The following is an 18543-nucleotide window of genomic DNA, read 5'->3' as shown; positions in this document are numbered from 1 at the left end:
ATCTATTCAACACCACATTAGAGCACTTTTGCATCTTTCACCTATTTCTGGATGACTGGCTTGACCTGTCTAGGATTCATAACTTCACAAGTGTCCCTGCTGCACAAAGGAATGAAAAACTGAGATAATCTTTTTTATTGTAGGTATCTGTGTGATTACTTCTGAGAGGAGGAACGACTTTGAACTTGCAGACCAATTCACACCGGCCTTGTCTTGGGTAGAAGGGGAGAATAGACAACCTGTATAACGAGCGTAATGCAAGTGCAACAGGTAACCCCTTCCATTCCTTTTTTCATTATTCTATAATCTGTATGATTCTATTTAACTTTTTAACATCTCTGCCAACTAATTATTATCACTGAATAAAATGTAATATTCATCTTCTAGCTCTCTCTTCATCATTTTCTATTTGTAACAGAAACTCCTACATGAACACTCATATAAATAATGCAACTGAGGGCTAGGTGTTACTATAAATATAGTTATGTTGGGTACAAAAAAGTAAATGTAAGAAAAGTGCTTACAGGGCCACATCCACTCTTGCTTATTGTGTAGACTACTCCACTCTGAAATAAAACCAGAAGTCAATTATTCCATGTAAAAAAGAAAAAAAGAAGGTGGGGGGAGGGGGGAGGAGAAAGGCCTGCTGTTTATGGCTTGAAAAGCGCAACTGACAATGTGTATGTATGTGCAAATATGCGATAAGCAAGTACAGAGTTTACCAGTTCACTGGCAACTGGCTGTAAGAATTCTAATTTAATATGAGACATTAGTCATCATTTGGGTTTCATATCGCTTTGTCATTGGTCATTTAACCTTTCAAAATCCACAAGTCGTTTTACCAAATGGTCTATATTTTAGAAAAAAATGATAAATTCAGGTAGTTACGTGACAAGATGAGAAACTCAACTCAGAGAAGAGTATATATTATATGTGAAAGAAATACAATGAAGAAAATCAGTATTTAGTATCTACTAAATAATTATAATTGGTATTTCTCAGAGTCTGGTAATTCCACCTACAAGTAGTGAAGATTGAACAAATGGACTATTACCAGATAATTTTCCAATAAATATAATCACTAGTAAGTAGTAAGAAATATATCCTTGAGAATCTCAGTTGAAGAAACTGGAGACGTACCAGAAAGCATCTGACAGTTCAAGTAGAAATAGGCACATTATAGTAGTGGTGATAATTAACTAAAAATCAAGTATACATAAGAAATGAAAGTGATCAGTGAGAATGCAGACATACATAGCCCAGAAGTTTAAAAAGGCTAACTGGACAGTGAAATCCCCAAATTTTCAACTGCAGATATAATCTGGTGTTAAAAGTGATACAGACATTATTATACTGGATCTTCAATATACGCATGAATATCTGGTGAAGTTTGGAGAAATTTTGCAAATTTTTGTGGAGAAGACAGTGAAACACAAATATAATTAGTCCTTTTATTTTGATTATTAAAAAAAAAGAAGAAAAATGCCTAACAAATCAATTGATAATAAGTACAGTTTCATTTTCATGATGCCAGATGTCTCTAGAACTATAAAATAAACGGTTTGTGACCGTGTTTGCATGCACATGTGCACACACAGGTAGGAATCCTCTAGGAAGATGGAAGGATTCCTTTTTTTTTTTCCTCAAAAGGGTCAAGTTAATGCTTGATAAAAATTATTAATTTGTGAAATCAGAGGTGGTAAAGCATCTTGTTGGTAAGAATACTGACAGCAAGCTATTGAGTTTAATAGAGTGTAGGCAGTTAAACCTAGTCCAGGTACTGAACATAGAGTTAACTGGATGAATAACTGGCATTCTGTGTTAACTAGCAGAGGTGATATTTCAGTACAGTATTAAATCATCTCAATACTCTGTAGTTACAGAATTTTAGTTGTTCAAGGTTACTAAAGGAAAACGTACTAATGCTGGAAGTTAGGATTCTTACCTGACTGCCTGAATAGCTGTTCTGAGAGGAACTGGAAGGTCCAACCTTTAAAGAAATCAAAATGCTATTTATTATTTTACAGAAAATTAATTTTTATATAAATGATTTTCAGGAAAGAAAGATGTACTTGTTGGGAAAAGGAAGAACAAAGTAGTTTTCTGTGACTTCATTCCACCAATTGATACTATTAAAATTATTTCAGAGATCTTTGAAGCCAAATAATCAAAACTATACCAAAACAGCTGGTATAAATGAACATAATTCTGCTGCTTGCACCCTTTTTTATCTGGCCTCAAACACTTGATGTCTATCATTGAGGAGGAGACCTACACTGTCAAGATCATTAAAAAGCAGATGAAAACTTTTTACTGACATGACTATGTAGACATGATGAAATGTAGGGCATATTTGCTGGGAGAAAGGAAAGAAGAAAAAGAGGCTTCTTTACTGAGCTGCAAGTGATAGTTTTCAGAAAAAAAATTAAATAGTTAAATTTTATATCTAGATCATTATTTGCAAAGGGCAAGGTTTCAGAGCTGTTGAAATAAATGATCTTGAAAAGCAAGCAAGCACTGTGACTAAAAGGTGAAGACAGAAAAAAGAATAATTGTGTTAGAAAGTTACTCCAGATGAGCTAGAGATAATCTGCAGGAGGAAATGGTAACAAGGCTGACAACCATTTAGAAAGTTTGGTATTTTAATCAACCAGGGCAAATTGCCAAAAAGAAAAATAAATTGAGCAACAAAAGGGATAAAGATGTGACTAGAAGCAGCTTTTGACTAAGTCTTGAGACCTTGGGCAATTACCAGAATGTCAATGTCTTTGGAGAAAGAATACTTACCATGATGCATCGTCCTTGTGTTGTGTAAGTCCCTCCACGCTGCAAGAAATTACAGGTTCCAGTTACTGTTTATTGACTGGTGTATAAATACCAAATTATTTTAAACAGAAAATCAACTGAATTCCCATTCACGGTCAGAATGAAGAAGTGTTTCATTGCTTACAATACCTTACATAGTATAACAATCTAATCTGAGAACTGACGTTAACTAATTAAAAATAAAAATACCTTCAAAACTGCTGTCCTGGTTTCAGCTGGGGTAGAGTTAATTGCCTTCCTAGTAGCTGGTATAGTGTTATGTTTTGGTTCAGTATGAGAAGAATGTTGATAACACACTGATGTTTTCAAACATTGCTAAGTAATGTTTAGACTAAGGCAAGGCTTTTTCAGCTTCTCATGCCCAGCCAGCAAGAAGGCTGGAGGGGCAAAAGAAGTTGGGAGGGGACACACCAGGACAGCTGACCCAAACTGGCCAACGGGGTATTCCATACAATGTGATGTCATGTCTAGTATACAAGCTGGGGGGAGGGAGCAGGGGGAATTGCCACTCAGGAACTAACTGGGTGTCGGTCAGCGGGTGGTGAGCAATTGCATTGTGCATCACTTACATAATCCAATCCTTTTATTATTACAATTGTCATTTTATTAGTGTTATCATTATCATTATTAGTTTCTTCTTTTCTGTTCTATTAAACTGTTCTTATCTCAACTCATGAGTTTTACTTTTTTTTCCCAATTCTCTCCCCCATCCCACTGGATAGGGGGGAAGTGAGCAAGTGGCTGCATGGTGCTTAGTTACTGGCTGGGGTTAAACCATGACACTGCATGCAAAAATGTAAGCATAAATAAGATCTCTCTAGGAAAGTTATTTGAATAGCAAGCTATAATCTTCATGCGACAACCATGAAACAACTGGACCACTGAGACAGGAATTCTAAAATTGAGGTAACTGAAAATTGGGAAATTGTAGAAGAATTGCTCTTACCTTGTTACATTCTACTTCTATCATAAGCTGTGAAAAAAAAAAAGAGAAAACATTTACAAATTATTTACTGGGGAAAAAAAAGCAGCTTATTATAGTAAATGGGAAATATATTTGGTGAAGTGAGGGACAAAACCAGGTGTTCACTCTTGGTTACATCACAAGATGACATAAATCAGTGTTGCTACAGTCAAAACCCAATATGAACAACTTTCTTTACTTTAGCTGCCTATCATGTTTAAGATGTTTCATGTAAGCATAATTCTTGGCCATAAAATAAACAAACTAATTTCTAAGTTCCCAGGGACTACACAGCTATAGTTCCCAGGGACTGGGGCAGTAGATAAGAACAGCACAGTTCACCAGAAGTACAGTGGAGTTCTCCTTAAGGCCAATTTTCTTTTCTTTATCTTTATGCTATGGATTGTTTTGATAACTAGATTATTAGTTTCCTTAGTTCTGTGGGGGAAAAATAATATTTATTTTATTTTTTCATCAATTTAGTAAGAGGATTAAAAGTGTTGAAAATATCTAATGATTTTGGCCATCTTAGTTAATGAATACATGACAACAAACGTATGTCTTATATCAAGTCAAAGATATTTTAATTTACTGTATTAATTTCTAGTATGCAAATACACTCCAAACATACCTTCCTTTTACTTTTTCCTGTCCCATTAACAGACTCAGAATGCGTAGGTGTGAGAGTTTTGCTTTGAATTCCAACCCAAAACTTCTCTAGATCTTGAACTACAGTTGCACTGGAAAGAAAACAAAATAATAATTATTTTTCTATCAGAATATTCCAGTATAAAATACCAATAAACTCTCCTCCCCACACCACCAAGAAAATCTACTGTATTTTGATTTTAAGGGTATACAGTACAAGTTTTAATAGAACATCATGATTTTCCAGAACACTTTTCCAGTTACTGTATTATCATCCAACATAATTTTGAGGATAAATAAAATAGAAGCTGAGAAGGAGCAGAAGAGAAATGGACACTATTTGAAGAAGCAGTGGCTCCAGTGGGGAGTATCAGCTCAAAAGTCCATAAAAATTGTCACACCTTTTTCCCGCTCCAACAACCTATACCTATGATGGTGAACTGAGTTTCATGGCATTAACAAGTAGAAGTGATTGTGTTTTTAAATTGTGTCCTTTTGCCCCTTTTTATATTCCTCAAGATTTAATGAAGCAAGGCCAAGATGCCTTTGTCATAAATCTACACTTCAAACAATATCAAGCTATCAAATATTTAGATATTTTCCAATTACATCAAGTATGCATGTTTTTTAGACCAGGTGATATTTTTACAAGCTTCAGATCTGCAAGAAAAGTAGCATTAAACGTAGGATAAATTTGTCTTCTCCTGTTTTCAGCAGTTAGTTCATGGGTTGTAAGTGTATTTTTAAATTTAGCTTACAAGCATTTACATAAAACTACTATTCTTCTGCTATTCAAAATGAAAAAAGTTGTATGAACTTCACTTATTCAGGGAACTAGTTACATTGACATTGTTGCTCTCGTAATTGAAGAGGTCAAAGTGTAAAAACTGGTTACTCAAAAATCCATTAATAACACTGTGCTTAATGGAATTATTTACATATATTAACATCTGTAGGACAGTGTTTACCTTTTATAATTATACCTTGAAATGGAAATCATGTTATTTAATGGACACAGGAGGAAGTTATGACAAACTATGAAAAAAAAAAAAAAGCTTGTGACAAGACAAGAATATCAGAAACAGCAACACAGATCCATGTCAAAATAATCCATAGAAATAAAATCCCAAGGGAAAAAAACCCCACAAAACAATTATTTACATAAATTGAAGATCTTTAACATCAAGTGGAGCAATCCATGTTGTTGTCACTTTCTGCTTCACATCTGAGTTTGCATTACTTACTGCTGAATTCTGCAATTAAAAAGAAATACATATAATCATATAAGATGTAAAAGTGACTTTTAGCTATGCTATTAGGGAAACTGTCTCTACTACAACAGGTAACACTGATGTCCTCCTAAGAAGTGCCAGGTAGCTTCTACATTAGATTCATACCACATATAGAAGATACATGTATTTCTTGAGAAAGTAGAAATTTTTAAAATCTACTGATGAAATAACTTTGCCATATAAAAAATACTCACTAGTTTTATCAGTTCTGATTAAAGTATTTAAAAGGAAACCAAGCTTAAGTAACTATTCCAAAGACTGAACACATACCATCACATTATGACATTCCAAGCCTTTAGTGTTTGGATCTGTAATTTTAAAAGTACCAACAGGAACATCTCCTCCTATTTCTCGAGCTTGTAGATTAAATCCTTTAAAACCAACATCTTTAAGTGCTTCTAGAGTCACTGTGAAAACAGACATTTTGAGAAATTGAAGTTTCATACACAACTAAAACCTCTTAAATGTTTAACAACTCCCTCAATTCAAAGCACAAGACTGCATGTACAGAAATTACTTAAAACCTTTTACAATTTTTAAAAATGTTGGAATTTATTACAGTTTTTATTCATTATCAAGAGAATGACAATAAAGGCAAAAGAAGAAATTTGGAGAGGCATTTCTGTGTAAACTAACATGAAATATATTATTTACTGACAACTTTAAAAGTAATTCTGCTCTACCAAATGACTACAACTTTCTTATTAATCTCATTTGCTCCCCATGCATACTCAGAATATTGGCCAATGGCCCTGCTGACCAAAAAGTTATTTATTTTCTGTCTAATTAGGCCTACAAAGTCAAAATAGCTATGGAAGAAAGAGAACTGCATTTCTTTCTACCTCTGTTCTGAAAGAAAATATCAACTTTTGCCTAAGGCTGAATTGCAGAACCATTTTTTTTTTTAATGTGTTACAACTGGAAAAAGAGAAACTAGACAGTTTGGCTCTCATGTTCTATATTAAATATGAAAAATTGTGAACTAATTAATTTTACTTAAATTTTGTTACTGAAGGAGCTCAGAAAAATATGGAAGAGAGCAGTTTCATGTTTTGTGTATATCCAAATGGAAATTAAATTTCAAGAGGCATAATCAAATTTGTTATGATCTATTATAAACTTGCTCTGCTAATGCCAATATTAGGCACTTTCACAAATAAAATCAGAATAATGATTTATGTCCAAAGGTATGTGTAGTCATTAAAAATAAGGACAGATAAACTGGAATGGCAATCTAATGCAGCTCCCCGAGACCAGGTACTGGATGCTTACAATTTGAAGGAATAGAAACATAGTGCTAAAGCAAGAAAAGCATGGTTAAGAAAAAAAGGGGAAGAAAAAAAAAAGGCAAGGTTAGTAGAGTCTGGGTTCAATATTTTTGTCGTGGTAAATCCCATAGAACCTCACCAAAAAGTCTGCATATTCTTAAATCTATCCTTCATTTTGCTGGCAATACTGTTTTAAAAACAGCTACCAGTAATCAAACATCCCTCCCATCCTTGAAGGAGCTATTCACTCATGTTTTTCCAAGAATGGGAGCTATAACAGGACTCTAATGCTTCTCCATTCTTCTCCCTACATATCACTTTCCATGGAAGTACATCCATGTTACTAGGTTCAGGTAAAACAGAATCCCAGCTAGACAGTAGCTGCTTAGTGAATATTGCTCTTTTTCAGCTACTGAGATACAACAACAGACATGTGATGGGTTACAACTCACTTCCACTTCCATGCTTCTTCTTGCAAATGGCCAGAGAAAGAAACATTCACAAGCCACTTAAAGTGTGACAGCACCATGAGATGGCATCATAGCGTGGAGAAACAAGGTTGTCAAGGTGTTCCATCCAGAGAGCAGTTTGGGATTAAGAAAATAAAAAGGTGGTTTAAGCCACAATAGCTCCACCTCCTGCAATTTGATAAAATCTGGGATGCAGCTCTTAGAAGGATGACTAAAAATGTCTCACTCTTGAGTTGTCTTATACTGCATCCTGAATTTTTATTTTTCTGTAAGATGACAGGATGTGAACACATAATGAATAGGATCTCTTTGTATTGCAGAGGTCTGGTACAACAGCAAATACTCAAACACAAAGTTAAAGAGCAACTAATTATTGGTCCAGTTTGGCCAGCTGTCCCATTTCATTTTAATTTTGTCTCAAAAATTGTAGCATAAAGTATATTTATTAGATAGGGAAAAGAAAAAAAAAATTTTTTTTCAGTTATACATATATAAAAAACATTTCCAAAAAAGATTAATATCTCAGGTATAGATGAACGAGATTGAAATTTTAAAAATAAATTTAAATAGACTGAGAGGTAAATGGTAAAGACTGGTAATTCTGGGAGACACAGAGAAAGATTTTATGTCATTCAGGTTATTTACCTTGGATTTCATTTCCTGGCTCAAAGTTATCAAAAGATACAGCAATAATATATGGCGGTGCAGATGTCTGTGGTTCAGCTTCATAGTTTGGTAACAGGGAATCACAATCAATTGAGGTATTTTTCTGTGGAAAACCAAGGATTCCAGGCAAAAATATCCCACAGAACAAAAAAACAAAGCAGGAGTGTCTCTTCATCTGTGGAACAAAAAGACAATATAGTTTATAGTAACTTCTTTTTAGTAGTTGCCATGTTTGACAACTATCTACTTTTCTCCAGGGTAGCAAACAGAACAAGCCTAGAACGATGGATTTTCATTGCATTCATATATTTTGAAGAAAATAAATTAAAATAAAATACCTACATACACTGGCAGAACAGTGCAATAAATGACACAAATATTTCCATTTTAAAATATTGAATTATTAATGGAAATTTAAATTCTCTGGTTACATGACACCAATCCATTAACAGCCATGTCTGCTGCATTATGGCTTTGGACTAGAAAAGCCTTTAAACAAACTTCCTCATTGTTGAGCCAGCAGATTTAGCTCAGCTCCTTCATTATTCAAGAACTAAGACACAATCCTTGGTCTTTCAAACTATTTTTTGTAGATATAATATGGCTAGCATGCTCTCTTTTGACTGCTTTGCCTAAACCCACTTCCAAAAGACAGCCAAGAAATCTATTGTTAAATGCACTAGAGAACTCTTAGAAGTTTTTCAAAATATTTGTTTCCCGAAGGACTTAACAACAGACTTTTGCAAAGTCCTTTGGAACTTCTAAACAATTTAAAAATACCTAATTGTTAGTGCTTGCTTCCCACGGGATAGGACTAAATTATACCCGGTACAGAAATTCACAAAAATAACTAAGAGGCAGGACTGAAGTCCAGTCTTCAAGGACTGTCAGTGGAAAGAAAATGTATTTTCTTTATAATTCACTTGTAGTCACTGACACTGATAGTAAACTGTTTCCAAGAAAGAAAGGAAACATTCCCTAGCCGTATTCTCAGGTTTTTAATACCAGATTTTATGGCTCACGTTCAAAGTCTAAACATTCAACCATGGCACCACATAATTTGTAAGGTCATTACATCTTATGAATATCTCACTGTCCAGTTACAAAAATGCTGATACAACTGTTAAATCACAAGAATTATTTAATAATGCTGTTCTTCATGCTGTCTGCTACAGGATTACCTTGCGTGATACAACAGGCTGTAGCAGAAAGAATGGAGATACTTGAGAATTTTTAAAGCATTTCAAACACAATGTAAGAGATATGTTCAATTTGTATCATCTACCTGTGTATCTTAATTTGCGCATGAATGCGTTAAGACAATTCAGTTTTGTATGTGCTAATGAAATAAGTAACAGAAGCATCTGGAAGCAGTGGCGGTGGAACTTCAGAATGCAATTCCAAACACCCATGCACTTAACTCTGAACTTAAACAACTTTTTAAAAAAACACTGAGTCAACAGATAATAAAACAGGTGACTGTGGAGTGTTGAAAGATTTTCTATAGGAAGATGATGAAGGTTTGCATGGTGTCACAACCAGCAAGTGCAGCAATGAGGAAAGCTATGCATGCAAGTTATGATGTCTTTAAAGCAGATGAAGGCTATCCCTCCCAAAAGTCTCACAAAAATGTCACTTAAATGGGAACCTGGTAAGCATTATGTTTTGGTATCAGTAAGCTGGGTGCGGTTATCCAATCTCTTGTGACAATTTTGACATGGCCCACCTCTAATTAAATTTTAAATACAGCATGTAGGTGCTATTATATTAACAGATGTGGTAAACAATGATTTAATATGAACCAGTCTATGTGTTGTTGAAATCTTTGTCTGACTCATGGAGAGATGGAAAAAATTCTGTTTCTAATTAGATGTTCTATTTCAAAGCACAGAGTCCTTAGCACTAGTTCAGCTGGGATTGGAAAATTGTCTGGAGCTGCACTCTGCCATGAAAGAAAACCAGTCTGAAACTTCCTTTCCTCTTTTTCTAGCTAGAAGAGAGCCAGAAACACAAGCAGAACAAGTTGAAACATGGCTGAGATGCCTTCTCTTTGCATCAGCTCTCTGATTTAACAGTTCAAGAGCTATCCTAAGAGTCTCATCATGCCATCCTTTGGAACTAAGTTTTAGATGAGGAAGAGAGAGATATTAGCATCTTACAAAATTCCAAGTCCAGACTTGAGGCAGAAGCAGAAAATAATTTCCATGGACCCCAAGTTCCAATACACATTCAATGCAATCATGTTATCTTGCATCACAAATTTACCTTTTCTCCATGAAAAATGTAAAGAAACTAAAAGTAAATATTTACAAAATAGAAGCATAGGGAAATCTGGCAAATAAATATTATTTGCAAGCATCTAATTGGATATAATTATGAAAATTTAACTGTATCCTCAGTTCCTTCATCTGATGGAAAAATTCTAATTATTTTTTATCACAAATACACTCCCTTCTTCCTATGAGCCTATACGGCCCTCATCTTTGTAGTACCTGAGCTGCTACCTTAAGAATCCTCTTCCACATTTAGTCTAATATGATGTCAGGCCAACAATTAAATCCCTGGATGCTAGTTAGTTAGCTACTGCTTTCAAAGCCTAGTGCACTCAGGAAGAGACACTTTGGTGGTTTGCTTCTCTGGAGCCTTGGGCAAACTTTTGAATAGAGACAAAAGTTGTTTTAAAAGCCTTTAAATATAGAGCATTTAATTAATAAGATAAATACTTTTCTGTAATTTGAAAAACACAGTCCTGGCAAGTCCATCCTGCCAACAGTTTAAGACTCAGTCCTGTATACCACTTTCTAATCCCATTCTTTATGAGTATTTTTCTCCTTTCTTTTTTCCTCCTAGACACTCTTGATGATCCACAGACTTACTCTTTAGCCTTTGAGAATAAACTTTACCAGTTAGTGTGCACCCTGTCCACCACATCCCCAACAACACACCTTAATGACCAAGCGCTGATGCGTGGGCATCCTCTGGTCCCTCTATGGTCAGTGTGGAAGAGCTACAGCCAGGCAGCGCAGATGCCCCAGCAAGATGAGAGAGAGGAGGTGGAAGGCTTGGCCAATCCGCAGTGAGGCGGGGAACCCGCGCGGCCAATCGGGGCCAACCGTGCTTCTGCTGTGGAAATTAGGACACCGCAGGTGGGACTCTCCTGCCCAGATGGGGCAATGACACCACACACTCCTCACAGGTGAATCATGCCCCCTCTGACCTTTAACTAGGTATCTGGGATAGGTAAGGCTTCTGAAGGTTGATAGCCTAAACTAGTATGTTGACTAAAATCTACATAATTATGCTATACAAAAGACTTACTAATATTTCATGACTGGTTTTGGTAAAATATTCTACACAAGTCTGTTTAATTTGACCTCAGAGTATTCTGCTGCTAGTTTTTAGCTTTTTTATTCCTTTCTTACAGTTGAAGAAGACACGGGAAATTCCACTCATCATAATTCTGCCAAGTATTTTCTCAGAGCAAAGAGTTAATGAGGCTGTTTTATCTCATGTACCTTGTGGGAAGGGTCTAAAGTTATTGCATCTGACCTGCATTAAAGATCAAACATCTTTGTTTCTCTTCACAGAAGCATTTTCACAAGGTTTCTGCTGAAGACTGGGAGAAGTCCAAAAGCTGGATGACATATAGAATAGAATAGAATATTTTCAGTTGGAAGGGACCTACATTCATCTATCTAGTCCAACTGCCTGACTAATTCAGGGCTGACCAGAGGTTAAAGCATGTTATTAAGGGCATTGTCCAGACGCCTCTTAAACACTGACAGGCTGGGGGCATTGACCACCTCTCTAGGAAGCCTGTTCCAGTGTTTGACCACCCTCTTGGCAAAGAAGTGTTTCCTAATGTCCAGTCTAAACCTCCCCTAGCACAGCTTTGAACAGTTCCCACGTGTCCTATCGCTGGATACCAGAGAGAAGAGATCAGTACCACCCTCTCTGCTTCCCCTCCTCAGGAAGCTGTAGAGAGCAACAAGGTCACCCCTCAGTCTCCTTTTCTCCAAACCAGACAAACTCAAATTCCTTAGCTGCTTTTCATAGAACATTTCTTCCAGCCCTTTCACCAGCTTCATTGCCCTCCTCTGGATGCATTCAAGGATCTTAACAATATGACTGACATTTCTATTTAACCAGGGAATACCAGGAAATCTGTGAACCAAAGACTGTTCACAAGAAAATACTTCAACTTCTTGATGTTTGTGCATTTAAAATGTACTTAAAATTCAAAATGGTGATAGCATTTTAAGAACATTATCTATCTTTAAGATTTAGCATATTTAACTAACTGTATTCTCTTTCTGTTAATCGACTTTAATTAATGAGTAGCATTTTATTTACATTATTCCATTATGGAAGACATCACTTCCTATCTGCTACTATCCACTGGGGAAGAGATCATAATCTTCCTTCTCTTACTGTACCACCAAACTTACCATTGATACCAATGTTATAAATAGCAATGAAAATGCATGCACCCTACACATCACAAATGCAATAGCATACTGGTAACACCGTCAAATAAATGACACAGTAAAGGAATGTCAACTGATTGCCCTAGAAACACATAAACGAAGAGATGGGATCTTACAAATGCATATATGCAAGACCTCCTTCACTACCAGCTAGGAGATACTGAGAGGTAACCAGAGGGATCAGAACTATTACTCCAGGCTACTCTGAGCAGCAATGAGTACTCCTTGAATATTTGGTTTGACAGGCAGATATATAAATGTCAGGCAATGAACTGCTGTAATCTCGGTAATATTATGGTTGTAAAGAAGCATAGATAAGACAAGCGATATGCTTATGTTGGTTGTAACACTGATAAAACACTATATTGAATAAGCTGGTAAGACTCAGACCATTAGTTTACAATGCGAGAGATGTACAGCTGCTGTCCCAGCTCTTACACAACATATTGCCTGCCATTTATTTCAAAGGAACAGTATTTCCACTGAATCAAACATAGGACACTGATTCAGTATTAATTTACCTGTACTCCAGAATTTCCAGTAAAAAAAAAGAGTCCTTTTCAGGTCTCCACGCTTGAAATGACAATTTTGAGATAATAAATTAAATACTGACTGAACTAGTGGCAAATTCCCGACTCTGGTGAAACCATGATTACGAAGTTTGCTATGTACTGAAACTACTGTGCAAGTGCAGATCGACCCTACGCTGTATACACATGGACTTCCCTGGTGCTTGGAATGCCTTCAATACATATTCCTGTATGAATCTTAGACACTTTTTTTTTTTTTTTTTTTTTTTTTTTAAGATCTCTGATTCTATGGTAGTCCATATAGAGTTAGCTGGTCTTTCTTTAAAATAATCACATTACACTTGTGCCATCAAGAGTGAGTCAATTCATTTTAGGAACAAGCCAGGGAACATGGGAGAGTCTTCAGAGTCCAGAACACTGAAAGGAAGGGGATCCCTACTGGGCAGTGGGTGAAAATTTTAAAGGGCACATGGTGGACAAAGGGGAAGCTGGCTACTCACCTAACCAAGAAAGTATCTTCTTAAATAAAGGACTGCAAACCCTGGCAAGGTTTTCTAGAAATATTTTGTTTCTACTAAAAGCTATTTAAACCAAATCAGACCACGCAGCCTGTTTCCTTTTTCCTCACTGACATTAAGACCTCCAGATGCCTTCACGACCCTCCACAGCCTTCAGCTTGCTCTCAGCAACTTCTGAGCCAAAGATTATTTTTGATCTGGTAACTTACATTGCAACTGGAAATGCTAGAAAGCATAACAAAGCTTCAGCTAATGTCAACATATATACATAAACAACAAGGTAAAATATGTGAGGGTTATTTTCATCAGGGTCTGGTATCATCAAACTGCTTTGATGTTTCAAGTATGCAGTATTGATATACCATTGAGTCTTGGACTTTGCAGAAGAATTGACAAACTATTCGCTTGGATACCTCAGATGTGCTGGGAGACAATGAATGATAAAACAGTAACGACTCCAAAATTCATTCAGAGAAAACGTGGATAAGAAGTGGTCTTACGGATATGAAGAGGTGAGATTACAACCATATACATCTTTTGTTGAGTACTCCAAACTGATTTTATGAAACAATAAAAGTGAGTGGAAAGGGAGAGAAAGAAACTTTATTGCTTCCAAACACTATTTTCCACAATTCTGACAAAGAAAACAATTATTACTGAACATCCTTGCCTCCTCTCAAGTGCCAGCTGCCTTCCCAAGCTCTCCCAGTCCTTTTTTTTTGTTTTGTTTCCTCCTTGCTCAAAGAGAGAAGGCCAAGAAAAATTTCTGTAAATGTTAAAAATAAAGTTTGCTTTCCTGACACCTACTTTGACTATCACAAGAAATTTCTGTAACATCCTACATTTCATCTCCAAATGAAAGTGGTTTGCTCAGTGTACAGTATTAGTGTTATTAAGAGGATGTTATCATTGCTGCAATCCTCCAGCATACTTTCTGTAACTTGAAAGTACTCAGCTGAAGTTATTTTGAAACACATTCTAGTCTAAATTTAGTGGTGAGGATTCTTAATAAGCTATATGAATTGTATCATAACAATTATATGAAGAGATATATTTATTTATTTTTCCTTCAAAACCAATATTTCTTCTGCCTTATACTAGTTTATCAGTATTTATATCCTATTTCCAAGGCCTTCAAGTATTGCCACATTTTTTATATGTAAGGGAACATTATACTTTCTATGTTCAATTACATTCCCTTCTTAAAAATACACCAACATAAAATACAGTGGAATTACTTACTGCTCAAAATAGCTCTAGCTATAACTAAGTATAGTGTTGTTCTTCAGAAAAAGAATATTACATTAAAATAGTACCTTGTAAGAGCCAACTAAAATTTACATAGTATATTTTGCACTCTTAAGGAAATATATTAAAAGTATTCTTGATAAATGTGTAACTATCTGATAATTCAGCAAACCAGTAATTTATACATTTTTCTAGAAAAAAAAAGAAGATAAGAAAATTATTCTTTCTCACATATTAGAAATTTTCAACTCCTTGCTGCATTTAATTTCTTGGTTTTGCTCATGTTAGTGCTTTTCTTGTCTGATTTAAACCCTGCCAACTTTATTGTAAATCTGGTACTCTATAAATAACAATAATGGTCCACACCCTGAAAGTCCTAGTTAGGTGATGTCACTGGGAGCCTTACATAGAATTAGTGAGCAAAAAAAAAAAAAAGGTTTAACTTGACTACAAAAGAGTAAAAAAGGGAGTGATCAAACAGATTACTTCTACTGAAGTTTTTTGCCACAGTAGAGATGAGGGCAAAAAAGACTGTGCATAGCTTATCGATGCCATACACTTACGTGCTGCTCAAGAGAAACACCTCACATGAACGGCACATACAACAGCAATGACATATGAACATTGCATCATCTTATCTTGCGCATTGTGCAAGCTAACAAATAGTATTGTCCCTATGTGCTTTTAAGGTGAGTGCTTGGGTGTGGCTGCAAACATACGCAATACTTCATATGAGCCACAGTGACTACCATTTGTTAGTGATTTACCAGACTCTAGATTCAGTTTTAAGTAAATGTAAACATCTGTTCATGGAATGGAAGACATTATAGAAGAGGGATCCCACTACCGAGATATGCAGTCCAAAAGAAAACTGGAGTCTTGATATTAACAATCAAAATTCATTGTTTTCAGAGTCACACAGAAGCTAAATGGTCTCCTCTCTAACACATACCACCTACTGGTACTACTGAAAAATTCTCTTTGTATGTAATTTGTATCTATGGATCCAGAATACTTCAAGCACAGTTGAAATATGCTTACAGGCTATTTGTAAGTCCCTGTGGCCTAGAGGATTCACCTGTATAGTGGAGTTTACGCAATGCATATATATGCATGTGTGGTCCACTCATGGATGAGCAGCTAGGGTTCAGTAACGTAAGTTTAACTTTAGAGCTTCTACCAATCCAACAGTACTGGGTCAAAAATACCATAGCTACATGATACAAAACACTGACTGGTATAAACTCACTTTGCTGATGCACTCTCATTCATTCAAAAATTTTGACTGCTTAGGCTAATTGAGTTTTGGCTAATTTGAGAGAAAAGTTGTTGCATGTTTGTAACTGTTACTCATGAAATCTGCACTACTATGTCATCAGACAATGCACAGGTCTGGTATTAAGAAGCATAGAGCTGCAGCTTATAAGAGTTTCTTTCAATCTCCTAGGCCAAGAGGGAGGTGCTCACACTGGTGGACATTCCTCTGGACTTTAAAATCAGCTTAAACACTTGGGTTCCACTTCTTTGAAACTGTAACTAAAGGAAGTTCATTACTTATCTTTATGTAAATCTATACAGGATGTTCCTAGGTAAGAGAATGTGGTTGAGCTTTGGGGGGATCTCAGATTCATCATTTATAGAAGCTAAAAAGCAGCCATCATAGAAAGAGGCATACTTTTTTAATAGGTGGAGAGGTTGTCTAATTTTTCCTAACAACGTGCACAATGACTTGAATACAAGAGCATAAAGGAAGCAGAGGAAAAAGGGAAGGTATGATGGGGTCATGACATTTCTGACAATATCAGATTCCCAAGCAACAGCCAATTAAGAGTACATTTTCCAGGACATGATCAACAAGGTATTTGATATTGTACAGGTTTTCAGCAATAAATAACACTTCCGCGGCATCTTTTCTATTTGTCTCTGAACACACCTTGCAAACAGTAATGAAGTAATCGCCACAGCTCCTTGTGGGGCAGGGAAGTATTATTATTTGTACTTAATTCTACAGATGAGGAAACCAAGTCACAGAGGGATTAAGTGACTTGGCCAAGGTCATATAGAAAGTCTGCTGCCACTCATGGTATGTGTCAGTCCTTGTCAGCACTCAGTGACACTCCCTGAAAAGTTCACTCAACCCCTTTCTCTGCATAGGCCAGCATCTTTAAGATTTCATAAGTATCATCTTCCACCCTAACCTTGACTGAAAGAAGAAACTTAATCAGCCCAGGTCAGAGTCAGGCTGAGCATGATCCCCAGTTAATGGCTTACCTGCTGTTTCATTTAGGACTCGTGATTATCTCCAGGATTCTACTTTCCTCTATCCTCTAATTTAGAACTACGTAGCTAGGTAGGATAATATTGCACAAATAGACCATACAACAAATACATACAGTAATTATTTTCAAAGGTACATACGTATTTCTCTCAGAACACACACAGGATATGAGCCTCCCAAATTCTACTTCTGCACTTAAAAAACCCCCACCTTTCTTCTCTACACAATATAAATCATGTCAAAGTTTCACACAATTCATGTCATGCTATTAGTGTATATGTATACACATAAATCACAAACAGCATAATACCTCCTGTATAGACACTGTTATACTACAGATGGAAATCTCTACGTAGATAACCCTGATAGTAAAAAATAGCAAGAATAGTCTTAAAAAAATTAAAACCCGCATGCTAAAGTATTTCACTTTTACAGTAACTTTCCAACCAAAATCTCTGATGTATTTCTATGTGTAAGCATTTATGTGATGCATTTCACACGTTATTATTTCATTGTGCATTTGTGTGTTAGAATAGTTAGTGTACTTAGTCTGGGTGATGTCTTTGGGTGATGAAAAACTTAAGTGCACATCATGTCCCTTTCTTCTTGCTCATAAAGCAGAAAATCAAGCTTCATCTTATACCTTCAGTTGCCCAAACTTTGCCTTAAGAAATTTCTTCATATCTTCCTCACTTTAATTTTTCTGTTCCTGAATTTGAACAAACACCCTGAATCTCTTGTTTCAAAGCTCTACTTTGTGCACATAACAATGGAATTTATTTTTTTTTTACTGTTTAATAGTTTGCTAAATTACTTTCTTTGAAATTTCAAAAGACCCTGATAGCACAAATACCTTTTGTAATTTATTTTACTTTTAACTTACATTATGTTAATTTGCATTTCATATGCATCTCATATGCATCTTAGGAAACAGTCTTTCCACTGAATGTTGGTCTTTCTTTAAGATCAACATGGCAGACAATAAATAGAGTGACTAACTTTGTGAAGTAAAATAAGTCAATGTGCATTTGGGGAGATTGTGGTTAACCCAGAAGGAGAAGTTAGCTGTGTTGGACAGGGAAAGAGAGAAACATACTCTTTTATCTGCATCAAACTGTAAATTGAGAAATGGGGGGTGGGGAAAGAGAGTAACATTACTTGTTTATCTGTGTTAAACTGTAAATTGAGAAAATGGACATAGCCCATGAGCCAGCAATTAAATATGGGCCTTTTCATATACAGCAAAGGAATTAACATGGATACATACACAGGCCACAGAAGTGATCTGTGCCTTTTCCACATGTTGGGGAAAACACCACCATCGTCTCCTGTGACCCACACAGTGAAC

The 18543-nt window shown here is 35.8% G+C and overlaps 1 protein-coding gene across 25 annotated transcripts in view; it reads right to left on the bottom strand.

Annotated features, from left to right (window-relative positions):
* LOC142035960 (uncharacterized) overlaps nt 1-11192 on the bottom strand; it is a 58126-nt gene extending 46934 nt beyond the window's left edge. For all 25 annotated transcript variants that reach the window (XM_075038721.1, XM_075038725.1, XM_075038726.1 and 22 more), the window contains exons 1-9: nt 11080-11192; nt 8114-8309; nt 6001-6137; nt 5600-5691; nt 4422-4530; nt 3773-3799; nt 2788-2826; nt 1946-1990; nt 525-566 (exon numbers count right to left, since the gene is read on the bottom strand). In XM_075038721.1, coding sequence (XP_074894822.1) covers nt 525-566; nt 1946-1990; nt 2788-2826; nt 3773-3799; nt 4422-4530; nt 5600-5691; nt 6001-6137; nt 8114-8309; nt 11080-11109 — 717 coding nt within the window. In that variant the 5' untranslated portion in view covers nt 11110-11192. The remainder of the gene's footprint in view (nt 1-524; nt 567-1945; nt 1991-2787; nt 2827-3772; nt 3800-4421; nt 4531-5599; nt 5692-6000; nt 6138-8113; nt 8310-11079) is intronic.
* Nucleotides 11193-18543: the final 7351 nt, after the last annotated feature.

Source organism: Buteo buteo, chromosome 10 (assembly GCF_964188355.1).
Source record: "Buteo buteo chromosome 10, bButBut1.hap1.1, whole genome shotgun sequence".
Taxonomy (NCBI): Eukaryota; Metazoa; Chordata; class Aves; order Accipitriformes; family Accipitridae; genus Buteo; species Buteo buteo.
The sequence above is the reverse complement of the archived record's forward strand: the minus strand, read 5'-3'. Positions and strand labels throughout refer to the sequence as shown.